The 19,915-nt window shown below is 34.7% G+C and overlaps 1 protein-coding gene across 1 annotated transcript in view; it reads right to left on the bottom strand.

Annotated features, from left to right (window-relative positions):
• arid5b (AT-rich interaction domain 5B) overlaps positions 1-12,477 on the bottom strand; it is a 115,238-nt gene extending 102,761 nt beyond the window's left edge. Inside the window, exons 1-2 of the mRNA XM_079851681.1 lie at positions 12,402-12,477; positions 11,899-12,153 (exon numbers count right to left, since the gene is read on the bottom strand). Of these exons, the coding sequence (XP_079707807.1) occupies positions 11,899-12,153; positions 12,402-12,422 (276 nt within the window). The 5' untranslated portion in view covers positions 12,423-12,477. The remainder of the gene's footprint in view (positions 1-11,898; positions 12,154-12,401) is intronic.
• Positions 12,478-19,915: the final 7,438 nt, after the last annotated feature.

Genomic DNA, 19,915 nt, shown 5'->3' with positions numbered 1-19,915 from the left:
TCCTGATGGCGACACAGCAAAACTTTACTATAAGATCATGTGTCCCGCTCCGCCGCTTTGAAGCTCTGACTGCGCCCTGCTGCTTTGATCGAAATATTGCTTCATTGTGTAAATTCATTTAGGAGGAAACAAATAAAACAATAAAAAGATGAACAGATTGCATTCTATTATTAAGTGATGTTAAGAGAAAAATCAATCAAAGCCTTTAGCAGGTTTCCTTGCATTACTTTTGGAAATACACTCGCCTCCTTTTAATTGCACTTTAAGAGTATTTAAGAAGCAGAGCTTAGGGTTGTAGACGGCGAAGGCCCTCAACCAGAGTCACGCTGAGCCCGTCTCACTCCGTTGATTCAGGGGTCAGCTCAAGAATTCCCAGGTCACCGCAGATTTGTACACCTGCTTGCATGTCCATTTAATTATTGACCTGCTAACGTGAAAAAGGGGCCTTGCAGATCCTTAGGAAGTCTTTTTAAGTCTAGTTAAAAGTTAAATCAAGTATTCAGCTTGAATAATTACTCGGAGCTCAAACTAGAACTGGGCGATATAGCACAGAAAAATTTGACTTTAAAAAAAAAAAAAGTTTATACTTTTCTACTTTAACTAACAGATAGATAGATAGATAGATAGATAGATAGATAGATAGATAGATAGATAGATAGATAGATAGATGCAGTTATCATTTTCACGTCATGCGCCACGTTGTTACAAATAAGGATTATTCTAATGACACAATCGTTGGGAAACTTAATAACCAAATAAAATATCATTATATCAAATATCAACATTATACTATATATATTATTTGTCAAATATTCTAAATATATCACCTAGCCAAGCTAATTTTTGTCACACCTAACATAGAAAACTCTAAGAAAATGGCACCAGGCTGCAGATTTAAATGAATATATCAAAATAGAAAGGCAGGAAAGGCACAAGCTTATGTTCAATCTAATTCATGTTCAATTTAATTTATGTTAATCATATATTTTGTTTATTCTCTTAATACCTGTTAATATTGGATGTCCCTAATTACTATGCATATAAACAACAGACGCTAAGACGACAGCTAATGCTTAATTGTGCATAGTTAACATTTACTAATATTCCTATCACAATTGAAGCACACTTGTATAAAAACACAATTTTATATCATGGCGAAATAATATAGATCACAATAAAGCTATTTTCTCTGTAAATTCAATTCAAGCTGCTTATATATTACCATATGCTAAGGCCTATGGATAGTCTAGTGAAATAAATCTGTAACAAATGAAAGCTACTTTATCTCATTTGATAATTTTCTTTATTTGTAGAGTAAATAAACCAAACTCAGCTGGCAAAGATCACTTAAAAAATACATTTGATTTCTCCCTTTAGGTAAACTTTTACAGACGTTAATCCTTGTCTTAACCACATCACTGGCATCCAGCTAAAAGTACCTAGTTTAGACACAAATTGTCACTGTTTATCTTCTCATCTCAAAACTCCAGTGTTGCATTAAAACGTCTGTTTTGCACATTCACAACGAAGACGAGACCCGTGGCTCCATCCTGCTGCAATTAGCACAGTCGCTGTCAAAGAGGCATGAACTGATTCAGAAATATCTTGCAGATGTGCAACTGAAATCTCTCCTGAATCTAATTCAGTTCCTTTTACAACACGCCAACAAAAGCCGTTTGTTTGAATGTGTCGAGCGGCGTGCTGATTGGACGTGGAAGAGCAGCGCTGCCTCAGAATGGGCCGATCTGAAATATGATGACACCGCCTTACAAAATTAAACCCATTTGTCAAGAAACACAAGAGCTTTGAAAGACAATGCAAATGTTTGCTCATAATGCTCAGATGAAGGTTTAAGAAAACAAGAAATATCAATGTCAACCACACTAAAAAGTTCAAATAATCATGTTTTAACAAACGAGTGTCACTATTCAGATTTAGTGCCTTAAATGACTAGTCGTTTATCAACTAAGGTGGAGTATTTTAGCTCAATTTCTATTCTATTTCTATTATTTTTGGCAGCGGTTCTTTGAATGGAATAAATTCAGAAACGAAAAGAGGCTTTGTGAAGTATGTTGTGCTTTGGCACACCGTTATACTGCCAGCACGGTAAAGTCTCCAAATCTACCGTATTCTACAGTACAATACATTTCAAGACATTTCAAATAACCCACCATGAGCAATTACTTATTATGCATAATCCAGAGTTACTTATCATGCATAATATAAACTGAGTAGGGAAAGTGAATGGTGACAGAGATTGTCCCTGGTCCCCACTTTCACTGTAAAAGTGCGGCCACATTAGCAACATTTTGGAAAAACTACGAGAACAAAAAGATCCACTATCTATATTGTCAATAGAGCAGCGATGTATGAAGCACAGCTCACACAGAAGTTACTTTCTGTTGGTCAATGTTTCAAATCTGCATTGAATCCATCAAGAAATCTGCGTAGGGAAATCTTTCACTCTCACTAGGACTGAAATCATGATTGACGAAAAACCATGCTAAAAATTCCCGGCGTTTAGTATTTCCATTTCATATTTCAATTATCATTAAATCTGTAAATACTTTTAAAGAACGCATTAATTAATTAATTAATTAATTATATTAGCGTATAAGGGGGAAACCCGCCTACAGAAAAGTTTAGATCTTCCCTTGTGTAATGCCTTATAAAGTAGTGTTACCGTGGAAACAGCTCTACTTCTGCTGTTCCATAAGCGCCATCTACTGGCAGAGAGTGGATTTACTTTTTCATTCAGCCTGTCTGTGGTTTTTGTTCAGACCAATGCAAAAATCGGACCAAAAATATCAACTCTTTGGAAATTAAGGTAACCTATGCCGAATTGGAGTAGATAAAATACCATTTAAAAAAAAAAATCATTTTGATTCATCCTTTTCATAATTTTTTATCATTTTTTTTTTTAATTAAAACTTTATTTGAACATATAATTAGTAAATATTAATGTTCTAAGTCACCCAACCAATAAAATCCTGATCTTTTAAAATAATGTTATTATTTTAATATATTTATGCAAACAAAAAGTTCATAGTGATGCTAATTGTATTTGTTGTTTGTTTGTTTTCGACATAAAACTTGGTGAAATGATTTCAGCGTGTTTACTTTCTGAACACTTCCAGCCCATTTTAACAAAACCGTGTCAATAATGATAACCATGATAATTTTGGTCACTATTGTCGTGATATGAAATTTTCATACCGTTTCATCTCTAGATCTAACATGAAAATCCAGACTGTTCAAGATTCCTTTTGAAACTACTGGATTTCACCCATGAAAATTGACTGAGAAATGGTAAATGTGACCGCAACTTAAGGAAAAAAGCAGCATGGACATTCGGCTAAATATCTCCTTTTAACTCTCTCTGCGTCATTGACGGATATTTCCGGCTTTCCGTGTTTTGACTTTTATATGGTAGGCGACGCTATGACACATCTTCAGAAAGAGCACTGAATCTCCTGATCAAAACGCAGGCAAAAAAAGAAGCAGAAACAAGCGATAGCATATGCATAACACGATCATCAATATTAAACAGCATATAAATCAAAACTGTCCAATGTTACTGAATGAAATGTCGACGCAGGACGAGCTTACAGGACTGTGAAGCTTTGGGGGTGTTGATGGTCTATGTTTTGATGATCATTCTGAATCTGATCTGGATAGTAGAAGGAAATCCAAGGCACTCTTCTTTAGAAAATTATAAAAAGCCTTTATTGGACTGGCTATTTCATAATAGAAAATTTAAAAGACATTGGGGAAAAAACAACCCACGCGTAGCGGCACAAATCTGGATCTGGATAGTCTTTGATAAAAACATGATTTTCTCAGCTTTTTACTCGAAATGTTGCTTTTTTTAATGAAACACCCATATTCAATGTTGATCAAAAAGGAATGCATGAAGCTAGAATAAAAAGTTTTTTGTTTGTCTGTTTTTATTGTTTTTTTTAAAGCAGTGGGTCTGTTCTTTCTTTTGACATTGCATGTTCAGATATTCATATAACAAAATGTTCTGGGGGCCATGAAACTTTTGTGAAAATGATCAAAAATGCTGGTGTTGGCTGGCAACTTTAAAAAAAAAAAAAAAAAAACGCTGGTGGGGAAACCGGTCAAAACTTGAGATATGAATAATTAAGATAGAAAGTATCTTATGTTCACCAAGGCTGCATTTATTTGATCAAAAATACAGTAAAAACTGAAAAAAAGTGAGATATTATTATTAAAATTTAAAAGAACTGATTGAACTTTTGATATATTTATAATTTGATGTATTTTAAAATGTAATATATTCCTGTGATGGCAAAGTCGAATGTTCAGCAACCAGTGTTATTTTAAATTATAATTAGCTACGTCACAGCATTACAGTTTTACTGTATTTTTGATTTAAAAAAAAGAAATGCATTCTTGATGAGAATAACATATATAAACAGAAAACATTTGAAAAATCTTAATTACTCCAAACTTTTGATGTTCCAGTCACACAGGTGAAAACATAAAAAAGGGGGAATACGGTAATAAAAAAAAATGGATCTTCCCTTTAACTCCGCCTACTAGTCACCACACAGTCAATTATGAAAATATGTACTTCAGCACATCCCTAACTGCCACGGGAAAGTAAATAACATGTTACGGAATGTTACCTACAAAAGGAGTGCTGATTTCATTTGAACTGTAAATTTGTCTTAGGGATTCAAACACAAACATGGACTGATGCCAGGCAGCAGAGATGTGTCTGGATCTCTGCCACGTGCTTCCTGCACAACTCCCAATCTCCAGGTTTGTAATTCACATACCAGCTGAGAGAAGCAACTAATAAGACATTAGCGCCCTTCCCTGGATCCTTTGATGTCACCGGCACTCAAAAACAGGATATTTGTAAGCGTATTTGCACACGCAGCCATTTACACATGGTCTATAAATGCACAGCACTGGAGGTTTCATATGGATATGTAAACTATGCCTGTTAGACAAAGTGCACAGTGCTTGCTGGAATCTGATCTGGAATCTATTTATAAACCACCAACCCCATTTAGTTCTGCTCTTATGTCACATAAATGCTATTCAAGAGTATTGCCAGTGCGGAGTCTGTCGACACAGCGTTAAAACCCCTCTCTCTCTCTCTCACACACACACACACACACACTAAAACAATGATATTACGAGCTAAGGGACGGACTCTAGAACAACTGGGTCCAATTAAACCCTGAAAAACTGTGAGAGCAGTGCCGAGCTTTTGCCAAAACAATTCCTCCCTATAAAATGACACATATTTTCTGTGAAATACAGTCACAGATGAAATATTGGCTGAGCCAGGGAGTAGTTCTGCATCTTTATTTCTGAGAAGAGGAAAAAAAGTTTTACGCTTTAGGATAGATTAAACAAGATGAAAGAGGAAATATAATTAGAAACAAACAGATCCGTGTGAAGTCGAGCAGAACGCCAGTGCTAGAGAGAGAGTACAGTGAGACTGTACGCCTAAGAATTTGTTGGCCCAGGAGGGTTCGATTCAAAAAAATCAAAAACTGCACGTCTTCACATGCAGGAGTGTTATGTTGCCCTCTCTAGGCTCAAACTCTAAGTGTTAAATTTTATCGGCCGGCTGCCAGAAAGAGATCACTCCAGGCCTGTTGCTGTTTCAGCCACTGTTATCCTTCTAATGAATGACTAACCCCGGCCAGAAGGGAAATTACATCACCTGGGTGTAGAAACAAAAAGGCAAAAGCAGAGTGGCCCTGTTTTATCACACAACTGTACTCGCATACCTTCCTGTTTGCATACATGCGTGCTAAACATTAGCACATTGCAGAGTCTTTGCAGTTGAGCATTCAAATGAGACAGAATGCTGATCAAGTGTTCAAACAGTATAGATTCAGAGGAATCCAGATCAGTGGCTCTCCAGCTCGCTTCAGGCGTTTACAATAAACATCAAGTAGCGGTTCAACACAGTGTCAGTATCGTTTAGCGCACATAAATGTCAGACTGAAATTAAAAACGAAAGATTTACATTCATTAATATAACATTTGATAATTATTAATAAAAAAAGCAAACTTATATATATATATATATATATGAAAGTAAAATATATAAGAACATTAGATCAAATAATACACACATTTTTAGATTGTTAAATTAAAAATTAAATAACAAATTAATATATAATTACAAATTAAATGATAATTGTTTTAATTATTGTAATGTATTATAATTATTATAACAAGTGTTATAATATTATAATTGCACAATATAATGATTATAATAATTATAATTAAAAAACATAAAAAAATAAACAAAAGTAACAGCACACACCAGTGTCTAGAATGTTTGTTTCCCTTTCAGGTATGCAATATAAAAGTAGCTTATTTTGTTATAATAATAATATTATATAATAATAATACAAATATATACATATATATATATATATATATATATATATATATATATATATATATATTGTGTGTATATATACATATAAATACATATATATAATATAATATATAATTTATATATATATATATATATATATATATATATATATATTTGCAATTAAATAATTAATGTATGAATAAATAAAAGGTTTAATTAAATAAATTTCATAATTTAATATAATTTAACATATTTTCAGTTATATGTGTGTGTGTGTGTGTGTGTGTGTGTGTGTGTGTGTGTGTGTGTGTGTGTGTGTTATATTATATATAAAAATACATTGTAATTAAAATTATTTGATTTTATATTTTATTATTATTATTATTCAATTATTTATATTCTATATATTCTATATATAAATATTCTATACATATATAAATATTCTATATATATATATATATTAGGGCTGTCAAACGATTAATCGCGATTAATCGCATCCAAAATAAAAGTTTGTTTTTACATAATATATGTGTGTGTACGGTGTATAATTATTTTCTATATATAAATACACACACATGCATGTATATATTTAAGAAATATTTGCATGTATATACTGTGTATATATATTTATATTATATATAATTTATATTATATATAAATATTTTACATATAAATAACACATTTTTCTTAAATATATATGCATGTGTGTGTATTTATATATAGAAAATAATTATACTCCATACACACACATATATTATGTAAACACAAACTTTTATTTTGGATGCGATTAATCGTTTGACAGCCCTAATATATATATATATATATATTGTCACGGTGTGGTGCAGGCAGAAGAAGATGAATAATCAAAAGATCCAATGCAAACTTTTCCTCACAATATAAATCAAACTGGTACATAGAAGACGGGCAGAGGATTCACACACACTTAATACCACGTAGATCGGACAAAGACTGACTGAACGGATAGAACTTAAATACAAACACAGATGAACACTGATTAACAGAACACAGGTGATACAAATAACGATGATGACTAAACAGGTGACAAAACTGAACTGATTATGACAGTAACCATGGATACAAAGGAGTGGCAGGAAAACAGAACAAAGGAAGACGTGACTAATGAAAACAAATGATATTATTTTACATTATAATATATTATAATATTATATTATAATAATCATACATTATTAACTTATATTACATATGTATAATGTATAATTAAATTAATAAGTGTAATAATATCAAACTAACCAATAATAACACACCAATGTAGTCTGGGTCATATTTTCTTTTGTAGCTTCCGTGGATGCAACCTCAGCATCTATCTAATTTGGCTAGTATTTTAAATTTGCATAAAAATACTGCATTTCCTCTGACATTTTAAAAGATGTTCCATACTTATCCACGATTAAATTCTAAGTTGCGCTATTATTTGCATTTAGCACAGTTTTTCTGCATGCTCTTTGCGACCCTATAAGAACAAATCTGTGACCCATTTCTGGGTCATGACCCATCCGCTGACTTTGTTCTCGTAAATAGGAAACATGTCTGTTATTGTACTATTAACAGCATAGCGCAGCCTCTGCAAATGCATGGCAGTTTCTATGATAGCTGATTAACTTTATCAGCGGTCGCTAGGGTTATTCGCTGCAAATGCAAATGTAATTTAATTGGACAATCTGCTGAGTGCATCTGAGGCTGGCGAGTTGTGAAGCTCACATTACTGCAGGTGCTTTGGCTGACACTTAATCACATTGTTATTTAAATTCACCATGTCTCATTTAGCAACTACACTGGGAATGCACAAAAGAGTGGCGAACATTCTTCACAGTTTTTCACACAATACTTGTTAGGACATGTGTAAAACAAAGTACACTCCATACTCAATATTACAACAAATAAGATACGCACAACATTGCAGAATTTCAATGAACACTTTTACACAACATTACACAACTTCTGTTTATTGGCCAATTAGACAGTTTAATGGCCAAATATTGTCTGATTAGTGCTTAGTACGCTCTTAGAAAAAAGGCTCAATTGGGTTCAATACAGAACCCTAGGGTTCTTGATGCTTTATGAACGCTTTAAGCCAAAAAGGTTCAAAATAAGGAGCGCTGTCTTAAAAGTGCACTGTGTCATTTTTAGCAGCATCTAGTGGTGAGGTTGTGAATTGCAACCAACAGAAGTTACGGTGGCCGAAAGGAAAAGATGTCGTCTGAGACAGCAGAGAGTAGCCAGTTAAGCAATGAGGTTTCTTTACAAAGATAAATGAAGAAATTAGGTTTACTTGGTTATTTAGTAAAACGAGATGTTATTGCGAATATTATTGTTATTTGTTCATCATTGTGTCAGTGTTTTATGTGCTGACTTTAGCTAGCTTCTTTGCACGAAGAACAACATAGTGACGAAACGCGTTTGTCTACTCGTTTAAGGCTACTGTAGAAACATGTTGCCGCATTTCAATGTAAGGGGACCTGCGGTGTATGTAGACATAAATGGCTCATTCAAAGATAATAAAAACATAACAGTTCATTATGTAAGGTCTTTATACACCACTGAAAACATAGTTATGTATATGATATTGCATTTCTGTCAACAGATCCTCCTAAATATTACACACTGCACCTTTAAATGATTGCATAACACTTTCGTGTTTAACAGGTTATTTACATTTTTTCTACTGATAAAGTATGTTTACAAGCTGTTTAATTCATAAAATTTTATTATAATTAAAAATGAATTAAAACAAAATTAAAGCTAGGGTAGGCAATGTGTTTCATAAACACTATTTACTATACTGCTTGAAACTCTCTTTACATCCTGATAACCATCAATAATAGATGTGGTCTAAATATAAAATAGACATCACACGTCAAACTGTGCACGTCCTCGGACTCCGAATTATGCAATTCTATGGCAACACCAATGCAGCATTCCGAGGTCTCTGAGTTGTTTTACATTTATTATTATTGTGAAGTTTTTGAGACATGCTTTGAGTAATTTAACGCCTTTTCTCGCGACGCGTTGCAGACTCTGCTCTGTCTGTACGTGTTCATGTGTTTTGAAGGAGGCGTGGCTTTGGAGACGCTCTGAAAGGAGGGTGGGATCTTTACTTTTTAAAGCTAGCTTGCTAATGCTAGTCTCTGAAATTGCATACCCTGCCTTTAATTAATTCAAACTAAACTAAATCCATAAAATGATCCCATGACTGAAACCCTTAAAAGCTTGAAGCGCTATAAGGTTTTATATAGAACAGAACCTTTTATGTGTGTTAACAATAAGCATATGCTATCACTTCTAAAACTAGTTATTGTTCCCAAAACGGACTAAAAGCTAATGGAATGCGCCATATTCTCAAAACTGCAAAGTGTACCTAAGAGTGGAGCATTGTCCTTGGCTCCCAGGCCGTTTCAAGATCAGCAGTCATGAATGCGTAATAAATTTGAAAAGCAAATAATTGGCATTGCTGCTGAGTGGGGGAAGGGAGGGAGGCCGGTGGCAAGTTGGAAAGAGGACAGAGCTCTGATCAACTGAACAAACAGTGCATTAAGACTAATGCTTTTCCTCAATAACACCTCGTTACATTGTGCAAACACCATGTTTTCAAGGTCGATCCAGCCAACAGTTTATGTTTCCACCTAATATTGATAATAATTCAGCAAAGCAACCTTGACATTTCGACAGGGCTTCACACAGAACCTGTTGATTATTTTGAAAAGGCTATTTGATCCTCCACTCCACGGGGGAGGACAGTAGAACGGTAGAGGTTCACACACAGCAGAATCTCTTTTTGTATTCGGGATTGGTGATTACATGAGCAGTGCAAGATAAAACAGGTACAGACCTTGTTACACTACCCATGTAAGAACGCAGCTGTGCTGCTTTGTTAAAATAGCAATTGCAACACAATCGATAAACCACAATGAATGGGGAAGCTTTACATTACAGTTTTTGCACTCTCAAAAATACTGCTTTTGACAAAAATGTGTTTTATGTGTAGTCAAAAATGATATCGGTTATGCAATAAAAAGAATAAATAATATATAAGAAATAAAATGATGATTGACTGATATTTTTCACCAATCTGCTACTTTGGTTATCTGGTTAAACGGTTATCAGATATAGTTATATCGTAATCAGTTATCTTATATTAAATGGTTATCTGTGAGTGTGTATGTGTAAGCATGCAGTCTATCAACTTCAGCTAAATACATAAAGAGTTATTATATACAGCAACATAACAGAAAAATCTGTTCTTGCCCATCAAAGGGTTCTCTGTAGATGTAATGTGAAAATCATTATTAATAATTATTGTTTATAATAAATAATCATAATAATATATATTTTACTGTTGTGGTATAATAATTATTTAGTTATCTTAAAAGTAATCTCAATAAAACCATTAAAACTGGTTTGGAATATTAGCCACTGGACACATAAAAACAATTGTTATCAGTTAACAATCTCTAATATTAATGACTGCATCAACCTGAGCTTGCACAAACAAAACTCGTGTTTAATGATCAGATCAGGTAGAAACGCCTTTACAAATGCAGTTGTACCTACTTTTTCACAGATATCACATGTTATTATTACGAATAATTTGCACACGACATGATATATTACATTAATATAATCATCTATTACAAAGTAATTACAAGCAACTCCACGAATTCGTTATTGTTCATAGCATTTAAACCATACTTAAGTAAATGCACAGCAGCATAAACAAACACAGTATTGTGAAAGAACAATGTTTCCGTACATCAAAGGGTTAAATCCCCAGAAAGAATTTTTTTTTTCTCGGGCAAACACATCTCAGCTAATATGTAATGTGAAATGAGGCTGCAGCACTTTGACATAATAACCTTCATAAATGTCACTCGCTCGCTTTAAGGCACAGCAGCTGCTTGATCAGCGTGCCGTTATTAATCAATTCATTGATATTAGTTCACATTAAAACATCTGCCTGAGATATTCTACAGCACAACCCATATATCATTAGCGACGATCAGCAACAGTATACTTTACATCGATCGCCCGTGCATTTATTTATTTATTTATGATTTGCCTTGATCTGCGCGTCTCGTCAGAAGCAACACTATTTTATCAACAATCAGCAGATCGCAACGCCACAACGAGGCGCTTCAGTCGTCAGTTTCCGCACTATTGTAGCCCTATATCAGATGAAACAAGCAAACACTGATGTGACAACTTCACACAATGGCATCATTCTCATCATCACACGCTGTTTGAAATGCATGCGCTAAACGCTCGTATGCAAATGAGCCGAGGCGAAATGAACACAAGGGTCCACTATGACTGCGTGTCTATTATTAAACGCGATGCATTATATGTCTTGTGATCAGACAGCGGAATAGATGCGATGCAAAGCCACACACCGCTCATATTTCATCCCTGCCACAATAAACACATCGCGAAGGGACGGAGCCCTTCATAGAAAGCAGCAAAAGCAAAAGAAATGTGCCATAAATTACCTCTCCGTGAGTGACATTTCTGCCCTGGGGAGTATCTTCTGGGAGAAAATAAAGTTTGGAGCTGGATAGAAGTTGCTTGGTTGTCCTTTCCTCCCATAAGAGCTGTAGTTCTGCTATGCAGATGGGGTCCCCTGCTTTACATCTGACCAGGAAAAAATCACCCAGGGACAAAATTCTCGCTTTGCCTTCAAGGTGAAATCTAAACGCCTTGTAGAAAACGTAAGGTCCGTGCAAACCACAAGGTGAGCCTACCCACTGCGGAAACACAAATAGACATGCCATATTTATATTCAGCAACATTTTATATAACACGGGATCAGAGGCGAGCAAAGCATTCCAGCTGATCACATGATAAATCACATTCTATATAAATATGAATAATAAAATATGAACTTTTGTCGTAAAGTTTCTTCCATTGATTCCCTATCGTAGCATTATGGCTAGATGCGTGCGCGCAATAAATTCATTAGACGCAGAAATGAAAGCGGAGTGGATGATATTACCAGGAGTGAGTTGGGCTCCATCTCGTCGCTCTGAATTGATTAAACTCAAACATTCTCTCCAAACTTGTTGGCTTGAATGGATCACCGAAGGTCCTGGAAGGGCAAAATATCAACGCGCGCATGAGCGCGACGACCTTCAATATGAAACCCACACACTGCGAAATTAACTCACCTAAAATGTCCGCAATTGATGTCTAATATTTTTTCAACCCATGTTATTTCACTTACGGTCATTTTGGTACATTTTTTGCCACCGCGTGTTCATATTAAATTCGTGAATGCGAATGGAGGCACGTGCATGTGCGGTCTCTCAGACTCCCGAAGTCGTTTTACAAATTCTAAACTCCACTTTCGACAAAACCGGCTACTAATTACGAAACTTCTCCGAGTTTAAGCATGAGTTATAAATAAAGTGATTTTTCAGATACAAAACGGACGGCTGTATGTGATAATATGCGCGATGATGGCTGTATGTGTCTGTCAGGACCTGTGTAAAGAAGGTTTGTATGAGTATACCGAAACATTTCCTGCAGAGATTCTTCATTTTATTTCTCGAATGCATTAACTGTACATTTAATATGATCATTATACTAATGCGGCAACATTAACGCGTGTGAAGGAGCCCGGATGTGGCTAGATGTAATTGGAATTCTAACCATCGAGAAGCGCCGTTTATGACCGCAAACGCTGTTGAAATGTATCAAGCGCGAGTAAACGCGACTAATGGAAACATTGTAATAACGTCCTTTGAATTGTTGCCATTATGGCCGCTGTGATTTGAACATGGTGCTTAGCAGTGATAGAATAGTAATATTGCGCCCCTCTTGTGTGCAATAGGCGAATAAATGTCATAGTGAGAAATGCGTTTGTTTGATAAAAGAAATCAAACGTCTATCAAACGACCAGACTGCTAGTCACGCTTTTGTTGTTGTTGTTGTGTTTTTTTTGTTTTTTTTTTATCGAAATGTTATTTAGTCGCGGGATTGGTTTTAATGAACAATTTGATATTGCCATCGAGCTTTCATACAATGAAGACGAATATAGCCTAAACTAGATGTGTCTATATAAAGAACAACCCGATAATATTAATAAACATTAATTGGCTATATGCGTGCTGCATATTTCACGCATTGCCTATATCGACGCCAGTGAGGTTTTGCTTTTATAGTTATTTGCTGTATTTCGTAACGTATGTCTGTGCCCTTAAAAGTTGTAGCATATGGCCTAAATTACAGGATGTAACATTTACGTCAGCTATTTTTATGTCTTATGCAATGTTTTATCTCCAGTCACGAGGGGCAGCTGGTGATTATGGATGTGATCACATTCATGCTTCATATAGCTAACAGCTTAACCCAAATGAACTGAACAGACTTAAATGCGATTTAGTAAATTTGAATCATAAGACATTATTTTGTTTTATGGGGGCAGGGCTATTCTTCAGAAGAACTGGAGGAAACGATGAATAGAAAATGTTTTGGTGCCAAGAATTTAGATGAAAATGTACTGTATGGCTATGCAAAATAAACATTATTAAATACATACCACGTAACATCATAACTTTCATTATTAATTAATTATTGTATATAATGATTAACCTAGTGGGTCACGATTACATTCAATATATGTTCATATGAGTCAAAGTTTAATGACATTTAATAACGTTTAATCATTATTTGAATGAAAACTTGTAAAATAGCCTAAATCATGAATTTTATAAGAGGGTAATAAATTCATAACTTGCAATATTTTCAGTCTAAATCCTTTTACAGATATATAATGCTGAACATATTAATGTAGGCTAAATATATATATATGTATATATTATTAGTGTACTAGTTTATAGTGTTGTCATGTTATCTTATGTAGTAATCTTAAGCATATCAGTAGTTCATGTACATTAAAATTAGTTTTACATCAATTTATATATATATTTCATAATAATATTCATGAAATAATGGTCATAAGATATTTTAATGATTAATATAATTCATTAATTTAAAAATCTTATGTAATCTTATACATGTATTAAAAAAAAATTATACTGACATGAATCAAAGTTTGATGAAAATACCTTTGTTATCTAATGATCTGTTAAGCATTATGTAATATATTTTCTAATTTGAGCAAATTAAAGCTATTTTAAATGCTGCCAACAGCTTAAATCTTGTAGATTAGCTAGATATTGGTCGGCGGCCAGCATTTAAGTCATTTTACTCTGCAGATTTTATTGCAGCAGTGTGATAGTATGTGACCGTCCTTGTGATTGGAAGAGGGCGGTGCTGTAAACGTCATGTCAGCCTATGATTAAACTCCTTTATTTGAGACAGTGAGCGGTAATAGCAAGTGCATTCAAGCAAGCCATCAATCATCTCACTGCACTGTGACACACACTGACATGAGAGGTGCAGACTGCCTCTGTACAAACAGAGATCCCAATCAGATTAATGAACACGGACAAGGGCCATAACAGACAACATACTTAATGCAGATTTTGTTTTCGGTGATATGGATTGAATATGAAATGTTTCACCAAGTTCCTGTTAAGCCCAAACATCATTTTTATGCTGCCTGCATGTGCCCTATTTGTTATTTTTGTCCAGTCTCTGCTTTTCTTGTCTGTTTACCATCACAGATAGCGTTTCACTATCTCCATACGCAGTTTAAAACACTGTTCTCCTTCCTTATTGCTCCACCAGTAATAAATGATGATGACAATGTTAAGAATAATTCGCCTCGCAGATTGTGTGTTTTAGTATCTGCTTTGCAGCATAGATTTCATGTGCTTGCTGACAGTATGAGTAGAGCAGATTGATAGCCTAATCTTTCTCTCAGAGCTGCAAGGAACATTTGCAGTTTGAAAGCTTGTGGAAAAATTGAATTCTCTTTCTCTCCCTCCCTCTCGCACCGTGAGACTCAATGTGCTGTTTTGCCTGTCAATGGATTTTTGCATGACTATGCGCTCTTCAGCACTCCATTAATCCTCATATTTGTTTTCAGAACAATGCAACATAAAATGCACTTCATTTCCAGTTCTTCCGAGCTACATTTAAATACAACTGACAAGTTAGACGCCTTGCCATTCATTCACTCCAAAATGCAGTAGTGTTCTTCTTAGTAAATTGGCTGTAATTATGTGTTATCCTCTTTGGTTTCAGAACCTGTTTTGAATTAGAAGTGGAGTAATTTCCGAGGATCGCTCCAGGGCATTGAAATGCTGTTCACCTTACCGTCAGTAATTTGCAGGGCGGGCAGCAAAAACAGCATCAGCACTTTTTTCTCTCCCTTTAGAGATAACATATAAATTAATGACAAATTTCTACAAACTCAACACTGATACCAGTGGCAGAAATCTCACACTGCACCCCATCCCAAAAAAAAGATTGAGTTTCTCTTTCATAAATAGAGATAATGTTCATTTACTGATAAATTCACTTTTTTTTACTTTATATTTTCTATATATGTGTGTGTATATACATACATATATATATATATATATATTACATTTTTTATATATAAATATATATTTATTATAAACTATATATATATATATTACACTGGAATATTTTTTAAAAGATTTTTAATTAATATTTGTTATAATGAAATATATGTATCATATACATATTTGTATATATTAAATTATTATAGAGATATTAAAGATATAAAGATATATAAAGGTTCAATTTAAAATGTATACAGTATATTTTAGTTTATATTTTCAATTGAAATTTTCAATAAAGGTGACATTTAAAAGTGTTTTTTCTATATTGTCTAGCAGAGCTTTTATGTTACTTCCAAAGTATACAAAGCAACAAATATTTTTATGTTAATAATATGTAATATAATAAATGAAATACTGAGACATTAAAGATGATCCACATAGAGTGGCATTGGATTCTGAAATATATGTTTTCCTCAACAACAGCTTACCATCATAGAATGACGCTAAAACGTTCCGCTTGAAAAAACAGATGAGCGTATGTTTAAAGCACATGTGTCGAGTGACGCGCAGGAATATCAAATACTTATATTATCACCAAACTACCAGTTGGGATTCGTCATGCTGTGTGTTTGTTTGTGTGTTTGTTTGTTTGTTTGTTTGTTTATTCAGAAAATCTCATTGCACCAATTTTCCGTTAAGGGGAGTGTTTATCAATCATCTCTACAGGTCCATCTGCTCTCTCTTGTTCCGATGCATAGACACAGAGCAGTAAATAGGATGATATATGAAACTGGCAGACATGATGACACCAGCCAGACAAAGCAACATATGAGTTCCAACCTAAAAATATTGCTACTCGCTTCCAGCACCGCTCACTCGTATTTAAAAAGATGATTTATTTCTTTCTAAATTACACTCCAAATAATATTCCAAACCACTGGAAAGGCTCCTTTTACCAACCAACATTTTTAACATTTGCCGTACTCTGAATCTACTACTGTAAGTTAAGGAGCCCCTAAAGGGACATGGTAAATAAAAAATATGAGACGGGAGGAAAAATAATTTATCAGTGCTTTTGTGTTCTCTCACATATGTTTTGCGTACCTCCGCAAAACTTTGCCATCACTCCCAAAATTTTTGCGTTCCCCAGAGCAACACAAAAGTTTGAACGCAAGATTTGCAAGGGAACGCAAAGGTTTTGTGAATTATTTTTCCTCCCATCTCATATTTTTTTCCATCCCCGTCATGTCCCTTTAGTGCGTCTACTTTTAGTTATGCTTTGGTTTAATTATGGTTTTTCAAACTATTTCTTGTTTGTTAAAGGTGAAGTTTGTCATTCCTGCACCACTAAAGTCACCAAACGGAAGTGCAAAATGAGTGTTTTCCCAACACTCTGCCATTGGTCAAACAAACAGAAAGCCCCGCCCTAAAGTCCTGCCATTGGTTGAGCCACTGTGTTGCTATGTTGCTCAAACAGAACAATGTTTTAATAGCACCAAAGTGTTTACACTTTTCAGGGGAACCTTGAATGTATATAAAAATTATATATATATACAATATATATTTTTTGCTACTGTGCTGAGGAAACATACGACATAAGGAACAGCGCTGAAATTCTCTTCCGTGATTTTTGAATAATGCGATCTCATGCTTAATACAGCGCAGTGATTGGGTTAAAATATTCATTCTCATGAATAATTCTCTGAACCGGATGACGTAGAATCGCTCTCTCCATCCCAGCCAATCACACACTCCGGATGCACGCTTCTACCTCAGATTCCGTGACAGTGCTTTTCAACCCGAAAGAATGAAATTGCTCAGAAAACGCAAAAATAACCATTTATTGATCAAATGTATGAGTGCTTTAGTCTTTTCAGTGATGTGCAGACTCTACATATCTGTTCACATCTCAAAACATGTGTTTTGGGGTTTTATGACCCTTGAAGTGCACAGGATACAAGAAAGTATTTTAATACAGAAAACATTAGACATCACATGTAAGTAGAACTGCATTGTTTGAGCATATAAAACCCTTGCCTAATTTCACATGATACTCACAACATGACTTTTTGATGGATTGTGTATTGTGCTTCGCTAGATGAAAGCGCACTATAGCTTTTTACAGTAAAAATGGAAAACACATGCTCCCTTTCCACTGTGTCTTTTGTCAGAGAAACAAAGCGCTATCTCCCATAGGATGTCACAAACACTGATTGTGGATGCGCTCGGAAACCATTTGATTTGCATGTTTCATGAAAACCATCACTGGTTACTCGTGCTTGGGAAAAGCACCTTTGTTGAAGAGCAAATGTGTGAACCTGCCTGGCAAATCCAAACATACATAAGTGCAGCATAAATATCTTCTTTTTATTGGGGCAAGGCTGTGGAAACTAATAGTCATCAGCTCAGCTTGACAGAGGGCTATCATTAACATGAGAATGAATGGCTTTAATTTGCAGAACAACAAGGGGGATTCTCAGAAAAAGCTCTGTGGCCTTTTCATTTCTTAGATGTTTATGTCTGTTATTTGATTTGAGTCATTGCCAAATCCTTGTCCGCTTTCGGATGATGCCTTTCTCCATGACAACAAATTAAAACTGTTACTATATGAGTCATTTAATCATTCAATTGGGAATTTGGGAATTGTGCAAGAGCAGTGTAGAACCAAGCGGCAACCAAACTGAACTGACAACACACTGATATGCTCTTGAGGTTTCACCTTTCAGGTCTTTGAAATAGTACAATGCACTGTTGTTTAATGGCACTAATATTAGCATGCTGTGATTGTTTTTTGGAAAGAAATGATTTGGAACCAAATATACAAATTCTATCACTTAGTCACCCTTATGTTGTTCCAAACATTCACTCTAAAAAATGCTGGGTTGTTTCAACCCATGTTTGAGTCAAATATAGACAAACGCTAACCTAACCTATAGGTTCATTTAAACCAGTGTTTGAAACCCAGCATTTTTTTCATGTAGTGTATATATAACTCTTTTTTCCCCCATGGTGCACAAAAGGAGAGATTTAGGAGAATGTTAATGCTGCCCTTTTCCACACAATAAAAGTCAATTGGGGACTGGAGCTGTCAAAGCCCCAAAATTTGGTCCAAAGAGGTATGGTCACATTGCCTTTGATAAGTGAAGTTTCCTGGGTGAAATCCAGTCATTTATTTAGGAATCGACACAATTTGGAATTTCGTGTGAGAATGAAAGATTTCCAGATGAAAAATTGTCTTATCTAGCAAAAAAAAACAAAAACAAAAACGTTTTAACCACAAAAGCTCTTCTTGCACTAGCACTGTGATGCGCCACGCATTATGTAATCACGTTGAAAGGTCACGCGTCTTCCGGTTTAAAAAGGTAGGGTAGGGCGAAAAACTTCAAAATCGTCCCACATCGTTGTTTTACCTTTTATTTATTTATTTATTTTTTTTTGTAAATGGCGTTAGTTTTTGCACATTCGCTTTGTAAACACTAGGTCGGTACTTCCACCTATGTCAACCGTGACCTTTCAATGTGATTACGTAATGCGTGGCGCATCACAGAGCTAGTGCAAGATGAGCATTTGTGGTTAAAAAGTATATAAATGTTTATTTTTTTAAGAAAATGACTGATTGTTTAGCTAGAGAAGACCCTTATTCCTTATTATATTGTAGAGCCTTTGAAGCTGCATTTAAACTGCAATTTGGACCTTCAACTCATTGGTTCCCGTTGAAGTCCACTCTATGGAGAAAAATCCTGGAATGTTTTCCTCAAAAACCTTTATTTCTTTCGACTGAAAAAACAAAGACATGAACATTTTGGGTGACGTGGGGGTGAGTAAATAATCAGGACATTTGAATTCTGAAGTGAACTAATCCTTTAAAGACAAAACCATGTCTTGAACATGGAAGGGGGGGGGGGGGGGTAATATTTAAAGGATTTAAATAATTAAAGGGAATTGTTTTGTCTCAAGATGCACACCTACAGTTTATTTCAAATAGATGTTTATAAAAGCTTCTTAAATGTTCTAATTGAACTAAGGTCTAATCCTGGCTTAATCTAAGCCCTGTCTGTGAAACCAGGCCAAA

The sequence above is a fragment of the Squalius cephalus genome (assembly GCF_949319135.1).
Source record: "Squalius cephalus genome assembly, chromosome: 19".
NCBI lineage: Eukaryota > Metazoa > Chordata > Actinopteri > Cypriniformes > Leuciscidae > Squalius > Squalius cephalus.
This window is presented reverse-complemented; position numbering and strand designations above follow the sequence as displayed.